The 24,493-nt window shown below is 32.3% G+C and overlaps 1 protein-coding gene and 1 non-coding gene across 2 annotated transcripts in view; one reads left to right on the top strand and one right to left on the bottom strand.

The window, feature by feature from the left end:
* The window catches only part of LOC143400491 (mannosylglucosyl-3-phosphoglycerate phosphatase-like), a 53,066-nt gene that overhangs the window by 14,804 nt on the left and 13,769 nt on the right, over nucleotides 1-24,493 (bottom strand). The window contains exons 2-5 of the mRNA XM_076857693.1: nucleotides 21,676-21,827; nucleotides 13,253-13,833; nucleotides 12,137-12,284; nucleotides 10,863-11,028 (exon numbers count right to left, since the gene is read on the bottom strand). Coding sequence (XP_076713808.1) covers nucleotides 10,863-11,028; nucleotides 12,137-12,284; nucleotides 13,253-13,833; nucleotides 21,676-21,827 — 1,047 coding nt within the window. The remainder of the gene's footprint in view (nucleotides 1-10,862; nucleotides 11,029-12,136; nucleotides 12,285-13,252; nucleotides 13,834-21,675; nucleotides 21,828-24,493) is intronic.
* On the top strand, nucleotides 1,042-1,113 carry Trnaa-agc (transfer RNA alanine (anticodon AGC)). The gene has a single exon. It is a non-coding gene; the product is annotated as a tRNA-Ala (tRNA).

The following is a 24,493-nucleotide window of genomic DNA, read 5'->3' as shown; positions in this document are numbered from 1 at the left end:
GTACACAGAATTTCATGATTATTTATGATAACCTGAGACAGGACATATGCAAATGTTTGCCCATTAGTTTGTTCAGTGAAAAAAAGCACTGTCAGTGAAAAAAAGCATTTGGCTTGATTTTGGTATGTGTCTCAGTTTCTCCTTCCCAGACTAACTAATGTCAACAGAGAGAATGATGCAAGTTAGGGTCCACCTCCAAGCAAACAAAAGCATATGTCAACAATTTCAGACTAGCCATCACTGATAAGGACCTAGAAATCAGTTCTTTGTTGCTGACATATCATCTCTTAGTTATTACTGCATCCTTCCTAATACCGATTTTTTAAAAACTTTCAATGCTTCTTAGCTCATTTTAATTTTTCCATATTTTTATTGGTGCATTATACTTATGCATATTAGTTGGATTCTTTTAGCCCTACCAAACTAGAATCTTAATATTTGACTAACACCCACTTGACCAAGATAAAATCTGTACTACTCTAATAATTTTTTGTTTTTTTTTTTTTAGTTTTGACTCAAAAAAATCCCTTATATTCCTACTAGACCTCCCCACTCAAGCGTTTATTTCAGAAAAATAAGCCAAAATATTAATTTGCCTCCTCCTAATTCCATGCAGTCCTATAAAATCAATTGCCAGTCTAAGAAATGCATTACTCTATGTGAGATTCTATTTTTAGGTACTGTAGGATAATTTAAAAAGCAAATGACATAGAATAACTTTATACCAGTGGAACTCCAAAAGAAAGAACTACCTCCAGAACTAGAATATATGCAAGTCTCATAAAGTCTATTTCTACTCATCTCTGAAAGTTCCCTAGAAAAAAAATGAAGAACACTGGGAAAAAGGGCATAAGATAAGGAGCTATAAGGTCAAATAATTTAAGTAAAGGTTGAAAGAAAGCCAACAATCTAATTAAAGTTTAGAGGCTAGGCTCTAAACTAGGCTCAGTTAAAAATCATGTATGAAATCCCTTTGTGGAAACATGCCTCCACTTAATATCAAGATATCAAACTACTTAGAAAAATAATTATATGGGGGCTGGGGCTGTAGCTCAGTGGTAGAGCACTTGCCTAGCATGCATGAGACACTGGGTTCGATTCTCAGCAGCACCATATAAAAATAAATAAATAAAATAAAAGTCTCCTGTCCATCTACAACAAAAGTATTTTTTAAAAAAATAACTATACTAGCTGCTTAGTCTTTTTAACTGCACTTATGTTAAATAAGCATTTCTACTTTTGAAAAAGAAGGTGCTTACAGAGCTTCCTAAGCACTTCACCTAAACTATATACATAGAAAACCATTCATAGTACAAGTTTTTCCTTGTGTTTATTCACCATATTAGCAACACAATGTTAATGTTGATGTAAAAACATAACTAATTCAATAACTCAATTTATAAAAATCAATTCTTTATATTAGCACTGAATAGTGAGAAATAAAATTAAGAAAACAATTCCATTTACAAAAGATCTAAATATAAAATAATTAGAAATAAATGTAATAAAACTACAAGAATTATAATATGAAAACTACAAAACACTGTATAAAGAAATTAAAAGAACTAAACAAATGTTAAAAGACATTCTACACTGTTGAATTGAAAGATTTAACATTGTTAAGAAATGCAATACTCCCCAAACTGGGCTACAGATTCAACTTTATTCATATCAACTGCCTTTTCTTTCTTTTTTTTTTTTTTTAAGAAATTGAGAAGCATTCTCTAAAATTCATTTTGAAAACACAAGGAACACAAAATGGTCAAAATAATTCTGAAATTACAGTGTTGAAGTATTCATAGCTTATTTTTAAAACTTATTACAAAGGTAATCAAGACAGTGCGGTATTGCATATAAGGATAGACCTAATAGATCAATGTAACCCAATGAAAGACCAGAAATAAACCCTTACACATACAGTAAACTGTTGTAACAAGAGTAATAAGACAATACAATGGGGAAAAACAGGCTTTTCAACAAATGGTCTTATACAACTGGATACCTACATGTAAAAGAAAAAAATTGGACTAACATCATATGCCATACACAAAAACAACTCAAAATGGATCAAAGACTCAAAGGAAAGAGTGAAAATTATAGAAGTCTTGGAAGAAACAGGTATAAATCTCTGTGATCCTGGATTAGGCAATGGTTTCATAAAATGGCAATAAAAGACAAGTAGCAAAAGAAAAATATCTGTATTTCTCAAAAATTAAAAAACTTTCGCGTTCCAGTTTGCAAATCACAACTGAAAAGAGATTTTTATCTAGAAGATAAAAAGAACTCTTATATAACTCAATAACAAAAACAAAATAACCCACTTTTGAAAGGCAAAATATAAAATTAGACATTCTCAAAAGGAGATACACAAATGGCCAATAAACACATGAAAAGATCCACAACATCAATAGCCATCAGAAAATGCAAATTAAAATAAAATGAGATGCCATTTCTCATTTACTAGGATTGCTATTATCAAAAAGGTAACAAGAAGTATTCGAATAGAAGTGGAGAAACTAAAACCTTCATACAATGCTGAACAATGTAAAATTATGTAGCCACTTTGGGAAACAATCAGTTTCTCAAAAAATTTAGACTAACCATAAGATCAAGAAGTTCTATTACTAAGTATATGCCCAAATGACATGAAAAAATTATGTCCAAACACTTGTACATGAATTCTCATAACAGTATTATTCATAAGAGCCAAAAAGTAGAAACAGTCCAAATGTTTGTCAACTGATGAATAGAAGCATTTATGATTATCATACAATGGAATGCTACTCCACAATAAAAAGAAATGAAGTCCTGACACATGCTACAGCATGGATAATCCTTGAAAACATACTGAGAGAGAGAGAAGTCAGTAAAAGAGTCACATATCTATGAATCCATTTATATGAATGCACAGAATAGGAAACCTATAGAAATAGTAAAGTAGAAAAGTATTTGCCTAGTACAGTGAAGTTTGGGAAGAAATGGTGAGTGATACTTTGAGGTTGATGGAATATTCTAAAGCTGTGAAAATAACTATATAACTGTGAACTACCAAAACCTATTTAAATATACATTTTATTTTTTGGTAGTGCTGAGGATTAAACTTAAAGGATGTATGCTAGACAAGGGCACTACCACTGAGGTACACCCTCAGCCTCAATTGTATACTTTAAATAGATGACTTGTATATGAATAATGTCTCAATAAAGCTTCTTAAGCAAACCTTGATATAACATTTTATAGAAGCATAAGATTTTTATATAAACTTACTCTCCAGGTGGTTGGCTTCACTTTTTTTTTCAGTTTATTAACTCTTTCCATCAAGGTACAAAATGTACAACATATTGATACCAAAGAGAGCAATATTTAGCTGCTGACTTATCATATATTTTAGTTAAGAGTTAGAGGAGCTCTGGGAATGGCCTGGCCACTGCTATCTTTGTCGCTACTTCTGAAGTCACTGCCACTGATGCTGGGAGGTCTCTTCTCCAATCAGCTGCTGCCTACACTGCTACTGCCATTGCCGCTGCCTCTGACACTGCTGCTTGCCACCCTAAGGTTTCCTGAAGATCTTCTTTCTAGGTGCTGCTGCCCATGCAGGTACACCCACCTGCTGCTACCACTGAAAACACCACTGCCCCTGAAGCAACTGATGCCGACATGGCTGCTGTCCCCCAGAGATTGCCTGGTAATGCTGCCCCCATAGCCACAGTTGCAGCCACCGCTGTGGCTGCTGCTGACACTGTTTCACTACCTTCACTACTGTTGCTGCTTACACGCTACCTGCTTCCACCAATCACCATCACGAACACTGCTACCACTGCCTAGAGGTCTGCTGTGAGGGGGGGACTCCAGATTTGGTTGCACATAGCCGCATCCATTTTAGGACACCAACCAGGGTCTGGGGCTTGGGTGCCAGCCAGCAGGTTTACTACCACAGAGCCTCTGTCTAGGGACTCCAGCTGGGACCTGCAGTTTCAGTGTAGGGGTGCTTGCAGCATTGGAGGTGCCTGGGATCTTCTTGCTAGGAATGCTGGTGACCCTTGTTTTGCTGCTGAATCTCAGGTTTGCAACCTGAGACCATCCCTGGTGGTCTCTCTGTAAGTAGGAACAGCATTGAGATCTTGGGACTGCAGTGTGACTGAGCCTGAGGTATCTGAAGACCAGATTGGTGGGATAGTGACTGAGTCTCAGAAGGTTGCTGTGGGCCTGGTGATCCTGATAGACATCAGAGACAGGGCTGAGAAGCTTTTGAACACTGATGGAAACACTTTGACTTTCCATTGAGATAGATTGATTGATTGATTAATTGATTGATTTTTCAATTCGCTGATATTTCTATAATATTTGTAACAGGGTGTTTTTCATGCATCAGTGTGTGGAGGACAATGATATATGAATGGTGTTTTGCATTTTTGTTACATTCTTATGTCTTTACTTTTTTCTCTTTGTTTATATTCTTCCTCTCACTTGTCTGTTTTCTTGGATTTTCTTTCCAACTTTTCTCCAACCATCAGCCAATCTCTGTTGGCTCCTGTCCACTTTTCCTGTGAATTTCTGCTTCTAGCTTCTTCATTCCTCCCTCATGGACATCGTGGACTATGCTACCTCTGTTCTCTCATCCACCATTTGAAATTGTAAACCGTTTTAACAAATTTTCTGTTTATACTATAGAGAGTTATTGAATTCATAATTTTGGTTTAATGTGAGAAAGCAGTAGATACTTTAGTGGGAGCTATTAGGTTTAAGGCTATATATTTTTTATACTGGGTGCTGTTGATATTGGTCTCACCATAAAGGCAAGGTGCTTGAAACCTTCAGGGACACTATAGGTCCACAGGATAGAATTTGTGCTGTCTTAATTCTACATCGAGATGGGAAAACACACAAACAACATGAAAAACCAAGGGAACAATGCGCCCCAAACAAACCAAGATGTTTTAACGACAGAATCCACTAATAACCCACATTTCTTTACTAAGAAATGTCCAAGAAGGAGTTCAGAATAATCTGTGAAGTAAAGGATAGTTTAAGGAGTAAAATCAAATAAAAAGATACAGGAAGTGAATGATCACTTCAATAAAGAGTTAGAGATTGTGAAAACAAATAAACAAGCAGAGTGCTTGGGTTGTAGCTCAGTGGTAGAGCACTTGCCTAGCATGTGTGAGGCACTGGATTCAACTCTCAGCACCACACATAAATAAATGTATAAAATAAAGGTCCAGCAACATCTACCAAAAAATTTTTAAAAAATAAGCAGAAATCTTCAAAATGAAGGAATTAGTAAACCAAATTATAAATTCAATAGAAAGCATCACCAACAGACTAGACCACTTGGAAGACAGAAAGTCAGTCAATGAAGATAAAATATATAATATCTTGAAAGTAGATTTGAACCATTCAGAGAAGATGATAAAAAACCATGAACAGAATATGTAAGAATTATGGGATAACATGAAAAGACCAAATTTAAGAGTTATCAGAATAGAGTATAATAGAAGGAGTAGAGACACAAACCAAAGGAATCACAATCTTTTCAATGATATCATAACAAAAATTTTCCCAAACCTAAGAATGGAAAGGAAAATCAAATACAAAAGGCTTATAGGACCCCAAATGTACAAAACTACAGCAGACTCACACCAAGACACATTATAATGAGAATAAATAACACAGAGAATAAAGATAAAATCTTAAAGGCTGTGAGAGAAAAAAAAATCAAAATTACGTACAGGGGGAAATCAATTCAGATCTCCAAGGATTTTTCGACCCATACCTTCAAAGCTAGGAGGTTCTGGAATAATATATTTCAAGCTCTGAAAGAAAGTGATGCCAACCAAGAATTTTATATCCAGCAAAATTAAGTTTCAGATTCAAAGATGAAATTAAAACCTTCCATAATAAACAAAAATTCAAAGAACTCACAACTAGAAAGCCTACATTACAGAATATTTTCAACAAAATATTCCATGAGGATTAAGTGAAAACCAGCAAAGTGAGGATCTACACTAAGGAATATTTAACCAAAGGAGAAACTAAATCAAATTAAAAAACAGAAAAAACTCAAAATGACAGGGAATAAAAGTCATATCTCAATAATAACCTTGAATGTTAATGGCCTAAACCTATCAATCAAAAGATAGAGATTGGCAGATTGGATTAAAAAGCAAGGCACAATAATATGCTGTCTTCAAGAGACTCACCTCATGCGCAAAGACATCCACAGGCTGAAAGTGAAAGGATAGGAAAAAATTTATCACTCATATGGATTGTGTAAACAAGCAGGGGATTCCATTCTCATCTCAGATAAAGTAGACTTCAAACCAAAGTTAATAAGAAGAGATAAAGAAGTACAATTCATACTTCTTAAGGGAAATATATATTAGCAGGACATAACAATTATAAATATTTATGCCCCAAGCAGTGAAGCATCTATGTACATCAAACCAAACCTTCTCAATTTCAAGAGTCAAATAGACCACAACAAAATCATACTGAATGACTTTAACACACCTCTTTCACTACTAGACAGATCTACCAAACAAAAACTAAATAAAGAAACTATAGAACTAAATAATACAAACAATAATTTAGACTTAACAGACATATATAGAATATTTCAACCATCAACAAGTGAATCTACTTTCTTCTCAGCAGCACATGGCTCCTTCTCTAAAACTAGACCATGTCTTATGCTATAAAGCAACTCTTAGTAAATACAAAAAAAAAAAAAAAAACAGAGATAATACCCTGCATTCTATCAGATCACAATGGAATGAAATTAGAAATCAATGATAAAATTAAAAAATAGAAGCTACTGTAACAATTAGAGACTAAATAATGTTATATTGAATGGTGAATGGATAGAAGAAATCAAGGATGAAATAAAAAAATTCTTAGAAGTAAATGAGTACACTGATATAACATATCAAAATCTCTGGGACACTATGAAGGTAGTACTAAGAGGAAAGTTTATTGCATTGAGAGCATTCATTAAAGGAATAAAAAGTCAACAAATAAATGACCTTACACTACATCTCAAAGCCCTCAAATTAACATTACCTATATGATTCAACAACATGTATACTCAGAAGAATGAAAAATTATATCCCATATATATGTGATATATCAAAGTACATAAATGCATTCTACTGTCATATAAAACTAATTAAAACAAAAAAATAATGAAAAGTGGGAGAAGATAGGAAATAATTAAAATCAGAGCTGAAATCAATGAAATCGAAACAAAAATAACAACTGAAAAAATTGACAAAACAAAAAGTTGGTTCTTTGAAAAAATAAATAAAATAGATAAACTCCTAGCCATGCTAACAAAGAGAAAAAGAGAGAAAACTCAAGTTACTAAAATACAAGATGAAGAAGGAAATATCAATGTACGTGTCTGAAATACAGAAATAATTAGAAACTATTTTGAAAATTTATACTCCAATCAAATAGAAAATATCGAAGAATCAAAAAATTTCTAGAGACATATGAACTACCCAACTAAATGAGGAGATCATGCATGTTTTAAACAGATCAATTTCAAATAACGAAATAGAAAATGCCATCAAAAGCCTATCAACCAAGAAAAGCCCAAGACCACACGGATTCTCAGCTGAGTTCTACAAGACATTCAAAGAAGAATTAATACCAATACTCCTGAAAGTATTCCACAAAACAGAAGAGGGAACCCTTCCAAACTCATTCTAGGAGGTTAATATCACCCTGATACCAAAACCAGACAAAGACACATCAAAGAAAGAAAACTTCAGACCAATATCCCTAATGAACATAGATGCAAAACTTCTCAATAAAATTCTGGCAAATTGCATACAAAAACATTAAAAAGATAGTGCACCCCCATCGAGCAGGGTTCATCCCAGGGATGCAGGGTTGGTTCAACATATGGATATCAATAAACATAATTCATATTAATACTTAAAAACAAGAATCATATGATCATCTGAATAGATGCAGAAGCACTTGACAAAATACAGCACACCTTCATGTTCAAAATACTAGAAAAAATAAGGATAGTATAAACATACCTCAACATTGTAAAAGCTATATATGCTAAACTCAAGGCCAGCATCATTCTAAATAGAGAAAAATTGAAAAAATTCTCTCTAAAAACTGAAACAAGACAAGAATGTCCTCTTTCACCACTGTATTTGTATGGGTATGTCTCTTGTCCTCTAGGCTGTACCACTAGTTAACAAGTCTATTTTGATGCCAATACTATGCCATTTTTATTACTTTAGCTCTGTAACATAATTTAAGGTCTGGTATTGTGATCCTCCAGCTTCACTTTTCTTGAAAATGAATATAGAATTTTTCACTTCTATTCAATATCATTCTTGAAACTCTAGCCAGAGGAATTAGACAGAAGAAATATAAATATGTAAAGAACTCAAACTGTCACTATTTGCTGATGACATGATTCTATATTTAGAAGATCCAAAAAATTCCACCAGAAAACTTCTAGAACTAGTAAATAAATTCAGCAAAGTAACAGGATATAAAATCAACACCCATAAATCAAATGCATTCCTATATATCAGCAATGAATCCACTGAAATAGAAATTAGGAAAACTACCCCATTCACAATAGCCTCAAAAAAAATACCTGGGAATCAATCTAACAAAAGAGGTGAAAGACCTCTACAGTGAAAACTACAGAACACTAAAGAAAGAAACTGAAGAAAACCTCAGAAGATGGAAAGATCTTCCATGCTCCTGGATAGGCAGAATTAATATTGTCAAAATGGCCATACTACCAAAAGCATTACACAGATTTAATGCAATTCTGATTGAAATCCCAATGACATTCTTTATAGAACTAGAAAAAGCAATCATAAAATTTATTTTGAAGAAATAAAAGACCCAGAATAGCTAAAACAATCCTTATCAAGAAAAGTGGCAGGAGGCATCACAATTCCGGACCTTAAACTATACTACAGAGCCATAGTAACAAAAATGGCATGGTATTGACACCAAAATAGACTTGTGGATCAATGGTACAAAAGAGAGGACACAGAGACAAACACACATAAATAGGGTTATCTCATACTAGACACAGGTGCAAAAAACATTCACTGGAGAAAAGATAGCTTATTCAACAAATGGTGCTGGCAAAATTGGAAATCTATATGTAGCAAAATAAAATTCAACCTCTTGTTTCTCACACTGCACAAAAAACCCTCAAAGTGGATCAAAGACTTAGGCACTACAACAGAGACTCTGACCCTAATAGAAGAAAAAGTAGGCCTAAATCTTCACCATGTCAGCCTAGAATCTGACTTCCTTATAAAGATTCCTAAAGTGTAAGAAGTAAAATTAAGAATCAATAAATGAGATGGATTCAAATTAAAAAGCTTCTTCTCAGCAAAGGAAACAATCAATAATGTGAGGAGAGAGCCTACAGATTGGGAGAAAATCTTTACCACATGCATCTCTGATTAATTAATCTCTAGGATATAAAAGAACTCAAAAAACACCAAAAACCAAATATCCTGATCAATAAATGGGATAAGGAACTGAACAGACATTTCACAGAAGAAATATAACAACCATCCAACAAATATATGAAAAAGTATTTAACATCTCTAGAAATTAGAGAAATGCAAATCAAAACTACACTAAGATTTCATCTCCTGTCAGAATGGCATTTATCAAGAATACAGGCAACAATAAATATTGGCAAGGATAGGAGTGAAAAGGTACACTCATAAATTGTTGGTGTGACTGCAAATTGGTACAACCTCTATGGGAAGCAGTATGGAGATTCATCAGAAAACTTGGAATGGAACCACCATTTGACCCAGCTATCCCACTCCTCAGTTTAAACCCAAAGAACTTAAAATCAGCATACTACAGTAATGCAGCCATGTCAATATTTATAGCAGCTCAAATCACAATAGATAAATTATGGAACCAACCTAGGTGACCTTCAATAGATGAATGGATAAAAAAAATGTGATGTGTGTGTGTGTATGTGTGTATGTGTGTGTGTATGTATACACACATACACAATGGAATATTACTCAGTTGTAAAGAAGAATGTAATTACGGCATTTGCCTGTAAATGAATGGATTTGGAGAATATCATGCTGAGTGAAATAAGCTAATCCCAAAAAATCAAAAGCTGAATGTTTTCTCTAATATGCAGATGCTAATTCACAATAAGGTGTGGGGCACTAGAGAAGAATAGTTAGGTAGAGGGAAGTGAAGGGAGGGGAGGAGATGTAGGGATAGGATGGATAGTAGAACGAAATAGACATTATTACTTTATGTATATATTTGACTGCATGACCAATATTATTGTACAACATGTACACTCAGAAAAATGAGATATTATATCTCATCTATGTATATCAAAGTGCATAAATGCATTCTATTGTCATATGTAACTAATTAAAACAAATAAAATTTTTTAAAAAAAGAGAAAGGGAGAGATGCACCCCAAATCTTTAAGTCTACTAGTTTTTTCTGATTTGCCTACAAATTTTATAGTGGGATTTGTATATAAAGCCTGACCACAAAATAGTACCTTATTTCTCAAATAAGAAAACTAATTTTAAAAATAAAATTTTAGATACTTAAAAATTGAAAGGACCTACCCAAATATACCAATAAACAACTAAATAACTCTAATTTTTAATAGGAAGTATATTTTTTACATTCTAATACTTTAACAGTCTCACACTACTAAAAATTTGAGATGATTTTATCATCACTCTTACACATTAACATTTTAAAGTTTTACAAATTCAAACCTTAAAAATGTTAAGTCATATATTTTAGTTTCATTATATAAAAAATAATTGATGAGTGTGTCACTTATTAGAAATGTTTATACATACCTCCCATCGAGAGCTGGGTACTTGTATACCCCATTTTCAAGTGCTTCAAGCAGCTGTGCACCTGTTACTCGAACAACTAAAACTGGGTCTACTATCGGGAGAACAGCCAAAAGATCATGCAAAGTAAAATTCCCTACTGGATGTATTCGATCAGATCTGAGTGTACCTATAATAATTTAAAAGAAAAAAGTAATATGCATTTTAATTTAATTTCTTCCATAAAATGTCATCTTTATGTCTTATGTTCAAAAGTTCAGAGTTATATACCACTCTTGATAAAAGTTCCGAATTATTTTTCTAATCTCTTCCCCATGTTTACTTCTATCTTAATCATGTCTAGCATATTCATTTTTAGAAGATTTAATTTCATATTAGCTACCATTTTCTCCTAAATTACAGAATACAACAACTGGAAAGCCACTACCTCACCTCCTGTTTTCAGACAGGAACTTGCCTAAGATATTCCAAAGCAAAGATCATCTTTTTTTAAAGATGTCCACAGGTGGCAAAAACAAAAAATTTGTAAGTTAATAATTTTAAAGTTACACAAATTTCACTCTTAGGAAGTGTTTCCACAAGTTTAATTATTTGTGTGTAAGATTAAGATCACTTGTATTTTCAGTGGAAATAGCATTAAGAGGAATTTATAGCTAGAATATTACATGATGTTACATTCTAAATTTCTGAAGTCATCTATCCCATACTCACTGTGACTATACACAGTATCTAAAGCTCTAGATTACAGCATATGGATCAAGGCTTGTTTCAAAAAAGTGGTAGAAATTTTCTATAGAGAATCTTAATATCTCATAACCCAAGATAAGTCAACTTCAAACTATTAGTACACAAAATTGGTTAGTTTAGGAACAGTTTCCCCATTTACCCTACAAGATTTCCCTCATCACTTCCTCTTTTAGCTCAGGTAGGAGCTTGGGTAAAGAACAAAAGTTAAATAAAAGATTTCAGTCCATTGCTTCTCATATCATCAAAACTTGATAGCACACCACATTTAAGAGAGATAACAATGAGGCCACATTTTCATTCAAATCTCATTAAAAATTAAAAACCTGATGCTTTAATTTTCAAATAGAGTACCTAATGCTAAATGTTGTACCTAAGCATAACAAAAAAATAAAGCGCTGATCTCATTGAGTTAATGAATTTTGATACAGGACTTTGCATGTATTAAAAAAGGAATACTGTTATTGTACATTTTAAAAATCTAATTTTAGTCATTTTGTGTTTATTTTTAACAAATTAAATAATGAAATCACCTGAATTGAGTAGTGCTACATCAGCACGAGTAGCTTCCAACATTGCATTAGTTACCAAATTTCCAAGATTGCTCTCAGATCTTCTCACAGTAATTTCACGACCATCTAATTCCATATCAATTGGGCAAAGAACTTCTTCTAACATATACTAAAACAAGGGAAAAAATAAGCTATCTAAAATAAACATTTATCAGCATTTAAATTAATTTTTCTCTTCTCAATCATTTCTTCTTTACCTCCAAAACTGAATAATCTATGGAAACTCTTCCTCTCCAAATAATGTACTAAGTAGATATCAAAATAATACATATTTCAACAATAATTTATTTTTCAAAGACATTTAAAGGTTATCATAAATTTTAAGAAATACCATCTATACATTAGAGAAACAGAAAACTACTATAAAAAAGCAGTTCCTGACACCAAGCCAAACAAAGCCATTCATTAATACGCCAACCAAAATCAAAATAGGGAGTTCTATTCACACAGAACCAATTCAGGTACTCAAGGTCATATGAAACAAAGCATTCAAAGATGTAAATACAACCTGGTTTATATTTCCCATCAGCTGTTACAAATATAACACACACATACACCTATAAGTAACTACAATTTGTCCAATATGTAGAGGATACTTGAAAAAAAACCAAGACTTTCAAATGCCTAAAAAAGTTCATGGTATTCAAGAAGAAAGAAGGGAGAAAAGAATGTTTGTTATTATAAGCTGATGTAAAAGTCACCTGTAATTTTGTTAACCCAGTGCTTCTTTGAGAAATAATCCCTTCATTGAAAAAATAAATTCTTGCAGAATTAAGTACAGAAAAGTGTTTTCATAGTGATTGCTAAATAAGTCTAAACACTGAAGCCAATCTAAATTCCTGTTATATTTATAAAAATTCCTGTTATACTTATAAAATTCCTGTTATATACTTATAAAGCCAAAATAAAATATAAGTGGATCATGAAAGTCCAAATCTAATAAAGCAAAAACTACTGTTTATTATTATTAAGAAGATGCCATCTGCAGTATTGGTTATTTACTAATTGCATACTATTATTTTGCACTACTGTCCATGTGATCAGTCTGTACTTAAATAATATAAGCAATTCGCATACCTGTATGTTCTGAGTAAAATCTTTTACTATTGCTTTAATATGTGAATCTTCTTCCAGGTAACTCAAAATGTCCACTTTCTCAAATACATATTGAAAAGATGCACCAAAGAGTCTTATATCTATTTTTGTCAAGGTTTTAAAATCAGATCCACTTTTGACAATCCAAGTGTCATTCACCTTCCTGATTCCATAATCATGGTCATGGCCTCCTAGAATCAAATTGACCCCTTCTGCTCCTTGGGCAAGTCTGGTATCATTTCCCCATTTCATATGAGTCATTGCAATAACAAGATCTGCTCCTTCTTCTCTAAGTTCTATTGCTATTTCATTAGCAACTTCAACATAATCTTTATAATTTACATTTGACTTATTAACAGTAGCCAAGGTATCTAGCCAATCTTCTTCAACTAATCCCATTAACCCAATTTTTATATTGTTCCAGTGAATGATTTTTTTCACTGCACCATGTCCAAGAGGTTCAGAAGTAAATCTGTCATAGACATTACTGAGAAACCATGTAAAATGCATTTGTTTCATGTATTCTTCCAAAATATCCACACCAAAATCAAACTCATGGTTTCCTATAAAGAAAAACAAAATGTTTTTTGTTATTTCATTTTCATATTTAATTATTGTAGTTCTCCAAACAATAGAATTTTCAACACTTGCAAGACTATGTGTTAAGAGCAAGCATTTTATCACATACTACACTGAATTACTCCAACTTCCATTTACATATGATAAGTTTTCAAGGCCTTCATTTTCAGATTTTTTGCAATGCAGATAGCATTGTATTATCAAAAAATCCTTTTTAATTTTTATTTTGTTCTTTTTATTTATACATGACAGTAAAATCTATTTTGATATATTTACACAAACACTGAATATATCTCATTCTAATTAGGATCCCAGTCTTGTAGAGATACATGTTGAGATTCACTGTGGTGTATTCATATATATATATACATGAGAAAGCCATGTTAGATTCATTCCAATGCTTTTCCTATTCCTATTAAGAAGGAGGGACTTTTGCTGCCTTCTAGATAATTTATTTTGCAACACATTACTTTCACAGTTGTAAATAACTTATGTACTGTAACATCACTTTCAGTTATGTGTAAAGAAATAAATTAATTAAGGTGAAAAAAAGGAGGGAAAAGAAGTCTTACAATATGGGGGAAATACAATGGAATAATTAATCCTAGGTTAATAATATGCAAATTTGAAATTTTAGTGAGTCTAAGCACACTTACCTACTTCAAAAGGATTCTAGTTTCTCATAGAAAATTTAAAATAACACTATTTAATTTAGCACCCCTAAAAATGAAATACTTAGGTATAAATCTAACAAAATATGTATATAGTCAACATGAGGAAAGAAATCAGAGAACTAAATAAATGGAGATATACTGAATATTCATGGAAAGACTCAATATTGCCAAGATATTAGTTCTTCCCAAATTGATCTATGGGTTCAATAAGATCCTAATCAAAATCCCAATGAAAAGAAATTATTTTGTGGATATCAGAAAATTTATTCTAAAGTTTATATGGAGCATGAAAAGACCCAGAATAGCCAACAAAATAGTGAGAAGACTGACACAAGTTGACTTTAAGACTTATTACATGGGGCTGTAGCTATAGCTCAGTGGTAGAGCACTTGACTAGCATTTGTCAGGCACTGTGTTCAATCTTCAGCACCACATAAAAATAAAATGTATAAAATAAAGATATTGTGTCCGTCAACTTAAAAAAGACTTGCTACATGCAGTATTCAAGACAGATGATTGGTGAAAAAAAAAACAAATGAATCAAAAGAACAGATAAAGAGTTGTAAAAAAGATTCACACTAATACAATAGATGAATCTTTGACAAAGGAGCAAAGACAACAGAACAGTCTTTTCAACAAATGTTGCTGAAAAAACTGAACATTCACATGCAAAAAATAAGTCTAGAACAGATTCTTTACTACAGTTAATTAAAATGGAATGCAGATCTACAGTTCAAATGCAGAAAGTGTAAAACTCTTAAAATTAAGATAATACAGGAGAAACTCTAAATGACCATGAATTTGGCAATGACTCTTTAAGAAACAAAATTAAAGGCAAAAAAAGATGGATAAGCTGGGCTTCATTAAAATAAACATTTCCCTTCTGAAAAAGACACTGTCAAGACAATGAAAAGATAACCCAAAGATTAGGGGGAAAAATCTGTGAAAGACATATCTGATAAAGGTTTGCTAGCCAAAATCTATAAAGAACTCTTACAATTCAACAATAAAAAAGAAAACAACTTAAATAAAAATGAGTCAAAGTCTTTAACAGGTCAGAAAACACATGACAAAATGCAACTGTATGTCATCACACAGATACAAATTATGTCAGTATTACTACAAACCTATTAACATAACCAAAATCCAGAAAACTACCACCACCAAATCTGACAAAGACATAGAACGAAGTAATTCATTCACTGTTTTTGGGAATGCAAGATGATATGGCCATTTCTAAAGATAGTTTTTCAAGGTTTTAAATTTTTTTTTAGTTGTAGAAGAACACAACATGTTTATTTTGTTTATTAACTTTTATGTGGTGCTGAGGATCGAACTCAGTGCCTCACACATGCTAGGCAAATTTCTCTACCGACTGAGCTACAACCCCAGCCCAGTTTTGCAGGGTTTTTTTTACAACACATTTTCACTATATGACCCGCAGTCATACATTTCATATTCATTCAAAAGAGTTGAAAATTTATATCTACATAAACACCTGAAAAACAGTTATTTTATAACTGTCAAAACCTGGAATCAATCAAGATGTCTTTCATGTATAAAGAACTCAGAAAACCTAACAAAAAATAAGTGATCCAAACAAAAATTGGAAAATTAACACTTCTCAAAAAGTAGTACAAATATCCAAAATAAATATATTGTAAGTGAAAAAAATTATAAACAAATAAAATACATGAAAAAACTTCATTGAGATTTCATCTCATCCGTTAGAATGGCTATTATCAAAAAGGCAAAAACCAACAAATGATGACAAATATGTGGGAAAAAATGAACTCTTATAAACTATTGATGGAAACATAAATTAGTATAGCCACTATAAAAAGAATACAAAGTTTCCCCCAAAAGCTAAAAATACACCAATCATAGGATCTAGCTATACCACACCTGAGCATATATCTGAAGGAAACAAAGTCAGCATACAAAAGAAATACCTACAGTGATCATAATAGCCAAGATACGCAATCATCCCAGGTGCCCATCAACAGTTGAATGAATAAAGAAAATATGGTACATATATACAATGGAGTATTACTTAGCAATAAAGAAGGAAATCCTGTCATTTCCAAGAAAATGAGCAAAATGGAAGAACATCATATTAAGTGAAATAACACAGACATAGAAAAACAGTATACCGGGGAATGGGGAAAGATGACCTGAAAGTTGAGACATCATTAGCGTTTGGGAAAAGGGGGTCTGAAGGAGAGAGAAAAGCAGAGTGAATGGGAGAGGTAGAAGGGAGAGTAGACATAATGCATAATATATGCATGCAAAAAATGACACAGGGGATCCCATTAATTTGCACAATTAATGTGCAAATTTATTAATAATTTTAATAAAAAGAAAAGAGGATGACCTTCAGTAGGTAAATGAGTAGATAAAGCATATTACATCCAGACAGTGGATTATTAAATCATCAAGCCATTAAAATATATGGGAGCTGGGTGTGTGGCTCATGCCTGTAATCCCAGTGGCTAGGGAGGCTGAGGCAGGAGGATCTCAAGTTCAAAGCCAGCCTCAGCAATTTAGCAAAGCTCTAAGCAACTTAGCAAGATCCTGCCTCAAAATAAAAAATAAAAAGGGCTGAGGATTTTGTTCAGTGATAAAATGCTCCTGGGTTCAATCCCCAAAACCAAAAGAGGGTGGGGGAAGCAATAAGGATATAGAAAAGTTAAATGTTTACTATTAAGCAAAAGATGCCTATCTAGAAAGGTTACATACTATAATGTATGTATATACTAGAAAATACAAAACTGCAGATAAAGGAAAAATATTGGTGATTACCATGGATTATAGGGGAAGGAAGGATGAATTAGGCAGAACAGAAGATTTTTAAGGCAGTGAAATTATTTTATGATACTATAAAGACATATATAAGTCATTATAAATCTGCTCAATCTCATAGAATATACAGCACCAAGAATGAACCCTAATGTTAATTATGTATTCTGTGTGACAAAAATATGTCAACGTAGGTTCATCAACTATAACAAATATACTACTCTGAATGATGATGCTGATAATGGAAGAAATTATACATATGCAGGAGAAGGGAATAAATGACAAATCTCTGTATCTTCTTCTCAATTTTGCTGTGAACCTAAAAGAGCTCTAAAACATAAAGTGTATTTAAAAAGAAAAAAAACATATATAGTAAAGACAGGTAAAGTCTAGTAGTTTTCTATAAATATCACAATTTCATTTATTATAAGTACACTCACTTAGAAGATAGTTAAGATAGTGGCATGTAATATCTCCCATTCTTATTTAAGGCATAAATATTGAAACTGCATTGAACTATTTAAGACTGTATAACTTAATTCTGAACCATTTGTATTGTATTGAACCTTATTATATTAACACAAATTAATACTTAACTATATAAGACTGTGTAATCTATGAAGCAACTTGGGGTAATCTCATGTCCTTAAAAACAATGCAAATAAATATCTTCACTCATATACCAAAGAACTATTATTGAGCAACTCCAACATGCCAGACACTACTGTTGGTGTTAAAAATACAGCAAATGAAAAACAGAAAAAAAATTCTATTCTCATCGAATGAGGCAGACAAACAAAGAATAATTAAGCAAAATGTTAGAAACTAATAACTGCTTTGGGAAAAAAGTAAAACAAGAAAGGCAGATCAAACACAAAAGTTAAGGGTGTAATTTTAAATAGGGTCCTCAGAGAAGGCAACTCTGGGTAGATATTTAAGCAAGAAAATCCAACCATGTAAATAACTGAAAGAAGAGTTTATCAGAAAGAGGGAACAGCAAAAGCAAAGAATTTATGTTAAGAATACTCCAATAGTGATTGAGAAATATAAGACTGACAAAACAGCACCAGCAAAGTAAGTTGAGTGACAAAGCAATATTATGTGAATCCCAAAAGTAATGGAATGCTAGATCATATGAGGTCTGATTGGCCTGTGAAGACTTGATTTTACTTAGACTAACTTCAGGAGACACTGGAGTTTTTTAGTAGAAAAAGGACATTATCTGACATTTCGAAATGTCAGATGGTGGATGGTGTGATGAGAATAATCTATGGGAAGGCAAAAGCAGAACTAGGAAACCATTTTCTGGTAATAATCCAGAAAAGAAATAAAGGTGCTTAAACCAGGGTGATAGAGTAGATAGGACAAACTGAATAGATTCTGAACATGTTTCAAAAACAGAACCAGTAGGATCAGCTAGAAAACTGGTTTGAGGCTGCTAAGAGAATGACACCTAAGATGTTTTTACCTAACAGATACAAGGATGAAGAAGATGGAGTTGTATTAACTAAGAAAGCACAACTACAGAGGAGAATATTTTGTTGGGGAATGAGGGGTTAGTTTCAGACCTATTCAATATCCAAGTCAAGATGTCAATTAAGCAGTTAGTTAAGAAGATCCAGAGTTGAGGCAAGCAATCCAGATCAAATATATGATTTTGGAGTCAGCAAACAAATAGGATTTGAAGTCAGAAATATGATGAGAACACCAAGAGAGTGAATATAGACAGAGAAAAGGAACAATAAATTATTCTAATAGGCAATTAATATCCACACTATTTAAAGAACCCAAAACCCAAAACACAAAAAAAACAAATAACCCAATCAATAAATGGGAAAATAATCAAAACAAACATTTCTTAAAAGTAGAAATACAAATGGCCAACAAATATATGAAAAAATGTTCAACATCCCTAGCACTCTGAGAAATGCAAATCAAAATTATATTGAGATTCCACCTCACTCCACTTAGAATGGCATCAAGAATATAAATAATTAATGCTGGTGAGGATGTTGGTGGGACTTCAAATTAGTACAATCACATTGAAAAGTAGTATGGAAATTCCCCAAAAGACAAGGATTGGAACCACCATATGGCCCAACTACCCCATTCCTTGGTATTTATACAAAAGAACTAAAAGCATACTAAAATGGTACATATATTCCAATGTTTATAGTAGCACAATTCATAATATCCAAGTTACAGAACCAGCCTAGGTGTCTCTCAATAGATGAAAATGTGTTCTATGTACAATGGAGCTTCACTCATACATATACATAAAGAAGAACAAAATTGTGTCATTTGCTGATAAATGAATGGAACTGGAAAACATCATGCTAAGTGAAATAACCAGACTCAGAAAGTCAAGGGTCAAATATTTTCTCTCATATATGGAAGCAAGAGAGCAAAAAAGAAGAAATAAGGAAGGTATCTCATTAAAACAGAGGGAAGACCAACAGCATAGAGGAGAGGCATCCAGAGCGAGGGAAGAACGGAGGGCATAGTGAAGTACTAGGGAACAAAATCTACCAAATTATGCTATGTCTATGAATAAATATATCACAATGAATCCTGTTTTATATATAATTATAATGCCTAATTTTAAAATAATAATAAGAGAAGGAAGACCAGTAGGCTAGAAGAATGGTGTCAGGTGGAGGGAGGAAGGGAGGTAAAGAAGAGGGGCTGAGGAATGAGTCATCAAAACATAACTTGTACAGGTTTAAAAATGGCACAATTAATTCCTCTATTATATGTATAATTATAATGCACCAATAAAACACTTTAAAGTCATGCAAATAAAAAACTATTAAAAGTTTCTCAAATTCTGGGAAACACTTTAAAAATATTCAGTTAATTGTTTGATTGCTATTTCAACCAACAATTCTGTTTCATTTATTTTTTATTTAAATGCAACTATATATCCTGAATAATTCCCATACTTAAGAGAACATTATGACTTTTCCTGATAAAGTCATAATACAATGTAATACATAAAATAGGATGTAGAGTCCTTAAAAATATATTTACAATGCATTTCAAAGGGGTAATTATGATGGAAATATTCAGTAGACTCCTCTATATTTACTCTCTACCTTTTACTATCCTACTCTAGGTTTAGGTAGTCCAGCTTCTACGGACTTCATTAGCTGGCTCTTTTATCTGCCAGCTTCCTATTAGATCAAACCAATGATAGACACAGAAATTTGAGAACTGATTAGGAAAGCAAACAGGGTATATATTCCCTAGATTTCTTCCTTCTTCTTCAGTCATTTCAGAATGGCTGATAATAGTTTACTGAAGGTCATGTAATCTACCAACTAACCTTTTCACAGAACTCCTCCCTTCCCTTTTTAACGCTTAGATATGCCTCTCTATGCTAAACTTCATACTATCATTAACATAAACAAAATATAAGCAATGTGTATAATTTTAAACTTTCTAGCAGCCACATTTAAAAAAGAAATAGGTAAAAGAAATTTAATATATATATATATATATATATATATATATATATATATATATATATTTATCATAATATTCCAATGTATTATCATTTTAGCATGAGATCAATACAAAAAAAGATTGAGATATTTTACGTTCTTCTGTTTTCAGTCTTAAAAACCCAGTATGTATATTAAACTTACAGTACACCTCAACTGAACTAGCCACATTTAAGGAAATGTCACAAAATGTTAACATAAAATTATGGCATTATGAGTGATTATTTACCATGTCTTGCTACTTTCTATACTCTCAAAATTGCGCTAAATTCATTAAAAATAATTTAAAGTGTCAAAACAAACTGCATATAATACTTAGCAAAACTAATAAGCTGAATATAACCAACAAGTTTGTCAGGCCTTCTTAGAATAGAAACCACCCAAAAAGTCTATAAAAAGAACACTGAAATCAACCAACTATAGATTTGTGTTACAAACAATTCAAATAAACTGAAAATAACACCACTTATGGAAAATCTGTACGTTCTTCAGAGAGGGAGTCAAACACTATACAGCCCAGACTGTACTGCTAGTACAATGGTTTTCAACAATCATAGTTTCCTCTTTCATATTCAAGCCCAGGCCCAGATAACTCAAAATTCATGATCTTAAGTACTCTGATAATATTTTTTTTACATTTGAACAGGCACAATTAAAAATATTATCATATAAAGTCAAACCCAGGTTTGATTACAAATTTTCATATTTACTGAACAGTCCTGATAACTGGCTCTGTCTTAGTGCCTATAAACTGATAAACAGAGTTATTTAACTCCTGTTCCATAAAATATTCTAGAAGCAGTATGTAAATTAGATTTCAAGTAATAAAAAGAGGCTTACAAATACTTACCAAAAACTGCAAAATGTACTCCCAGTTCATTTAATATAGGAATCATATGCTTTCCTTTTGTTATTGTACTTAAAACTGAAGGATTTAAGCAGTCACCACTAAAAATCAAGAGTGGATTCAAGAAATCAAACTTTTTCACAGCTGTTGCAAATCTAAAAAAAAAGTTATATGCTATAATTTCATACCTTTGTCAAAAAGAAACAAACATCTTAAACAGCAACATTGTTTTCCTTTAAATTAAAATAAAAACTAAAATATGAGAACACAACAATTTTTAATTAGATCACTTCCTATAACCAACATACCTCACCTTTAACATAGTTGCATTCTGAAAAATTAAAACACAAATTTCTTAAATCATTTTCCATTTAAACATGTGATAAATTATAACTCAAAAGATACTTAAAATTATGTGAAATGGATTAAAAGAGCACACTTTAAAGTACATAGCAAAACAAACTTTGCTAAACATACAAATCCTTAAGTATAAATTAAATCCCCTGGGGACCAGATGAAAGGAGGTTTATCTAATGTTTAACTAAATTTTTTATTAAATTTATTGCATCAAGTTTGATATGAGAATGCCTCTTTCCATCCTTATAATCTAATGTTCCAATGGTAAACAAATTCCTCAAGACTCATTACTGTATACTTCCTTCATCCAATGTATCCCTTTGCTTTCACTGAAATCTGAACTTTCCCTGAGGACTGTAGTTTCTTTACTAAACTTGTCCTCTCTAGTGGCCACTGCCCATTTTCTGACTTCCACAATAAACAGAATAGGGAGTGAGGAGGAGAGAGAGAAAAGAGGCATTCCCCAAAACTAATTTTAGACTGGACAAAGCTTCCCTTTTAAGCCTCAAGTTATCTAAATCTACCACTTGCTGTGCCAGCAAGTCCCGACATATTCAGTAACAGCACTCACTTCAAGAACTGGCCTTAGATTATGAAAAATCTATGTACACGATTCTGATCTTTTTTTTTTTTACATAACGGAAACCAAAATTTATCTCCCCACATTCGTGTAGCTTCTACCTTTCCCTTTTCTCCATATTTTGCCATTCTTTTTGTGACATTAACACCTTGAAGAGGCTCTTCTACTTCAATAACTATCTCTAGTCCACTACATAAACTCATTGTTGTGGCCACATCCGCAATTTAAAAAAATCCTTTTAAAGATGTACCTGATTCCTACATGTCTTTCGAGCCTTATCTCCTCTTTCAAAATGTACTCTAGCCCCAGGGACTATAGAAAATCTCTCTCAAACCTTTATTTCAAACGTACTATTCCTTCATAACCAGAATACCCTTTCCCAACCAAATACAGGAAAGTCTTCCTTCTCATTTTAAAGTTTGTGAGCTCTGGGAAATCTCTTTGGCATATGAAAAATACCAGCATCATTGTTCTTGCACTTACTTATTTTTGATAAAGTTACTCAAGGCCTGTATTGCAATACCATGATGATAACTAAGTTAGCAACAAAATAAAGGTAAGCAGTACATAAAGCATGGATATGCTGGACAAAGGGACAATTCAAGCCCTGAAGCAGAACAGTATGAGATTTCTTCAAGCTACACAGAATGGAGTACAACTTAAAAATATGAATAATTTATTCCTGGAATCTTCTATTTAATATTTTCAGACCATTGTTGACTGGGTAATTGATTTAGCTTTCTAAATCATGCTTGATCAGGGGGAGCGGAGAAACAAGCATACATTCCTGTTTCAAAATTTATTCACTCAAATTGTCCCAGCTATAGTCTATATTATATGATTTCCAAATCAAAATCTCAGACTAGTCACCAAGTATTATACTACAAAATATATAAGGAATACTACCTAAATTTAAGATTAAACTATCTAGTAAAGGACTAAGTGAGGCTTCTGCTCTCAAGCAGGATGTAGAAATTTTGGCAGACTACATTCCCATTTCAAAAACAAATAATAATTTTGAAAATGTCAAAGAACTAAGGGAGTAAAAAGAATTAAATGACTTGAAATTCCATAAAGTTGAAAACCTCTAAGAGGTAAGCATTTTATTACTGACTGGGAGATATCTGTCAATTATGGATGAATGACATTATGAGTATAAAAGATGCAGAAAGGTTAAACAGAAAATAAAGTCTAACATACACAACATACAAGTAATTAGAATCCAAAGAGGAGAAGAAAAAGAGTCTGTATCAGAAGTAATATTTAAAGAGCTATTATCCATAATTCTTCAAGTTGATTTAAAAAGAACCCACTAACATGTTCAAGAACCTCAGTAAAGCAAAGAAAGATATGAAGAAAAAACTACCTTAGCACATCATAATCAACCTGCTTAGAAAACAAAGATAAAAAACTTAAAAGTAGAGCATGGTTAGTAGGGTGATTGTGGTGATGGTATACAACATTACTGATATCTGACATTACAACATAAATTTTGGAGGCCATAAGACATTATAAAAAGTATTGGGAAAAAATACCTGCTAATTTAAAATCTTATGGTCAACAAGGAATGATTAAAAAATGAATGAAACATGGACATTTATGGACAAAAAGAAAATTTATTGCCATTGAATCTGTATTACCAGAAATATTACAGAAAATTATTCAGGTTGACAAAATGATTCCAGGTAAATGCAACTGAACTATACACATAGAAATGAAAAGCACTGGAAAAGGTAAATATGTAATTTTATTTTATTTATTTTTGATAGTGAGGATTGAACACATAGACACTTTACCACTAAGCTACATCCCCAACGCTTTTTATTTTGAAACAGAGTGTCTCTAAATTGCTTAGAGTCTTGCTAAGTTGCTGAGGCTGTCCTC

Source organism: Callospermophilus lateralis, chromosome 5 (genome assembly GCF_048772815.1).
Source record: "Callospermophilus lateralis isolate mCalLat2 chromosome 5, mCalLat2.hap1, whole genome shotgun sequence".
Classification (NCBI taxonomy): domain Eukaryota; kingdom Metazoa; phylum Chordata; class Mammalia; order Rodentia; family Sciuridae; genus Callospermophilus; species Callospermophilus lateralis.
This window is presented reverse-complemented; position numbering and strand designations above follow the sequence as displayed.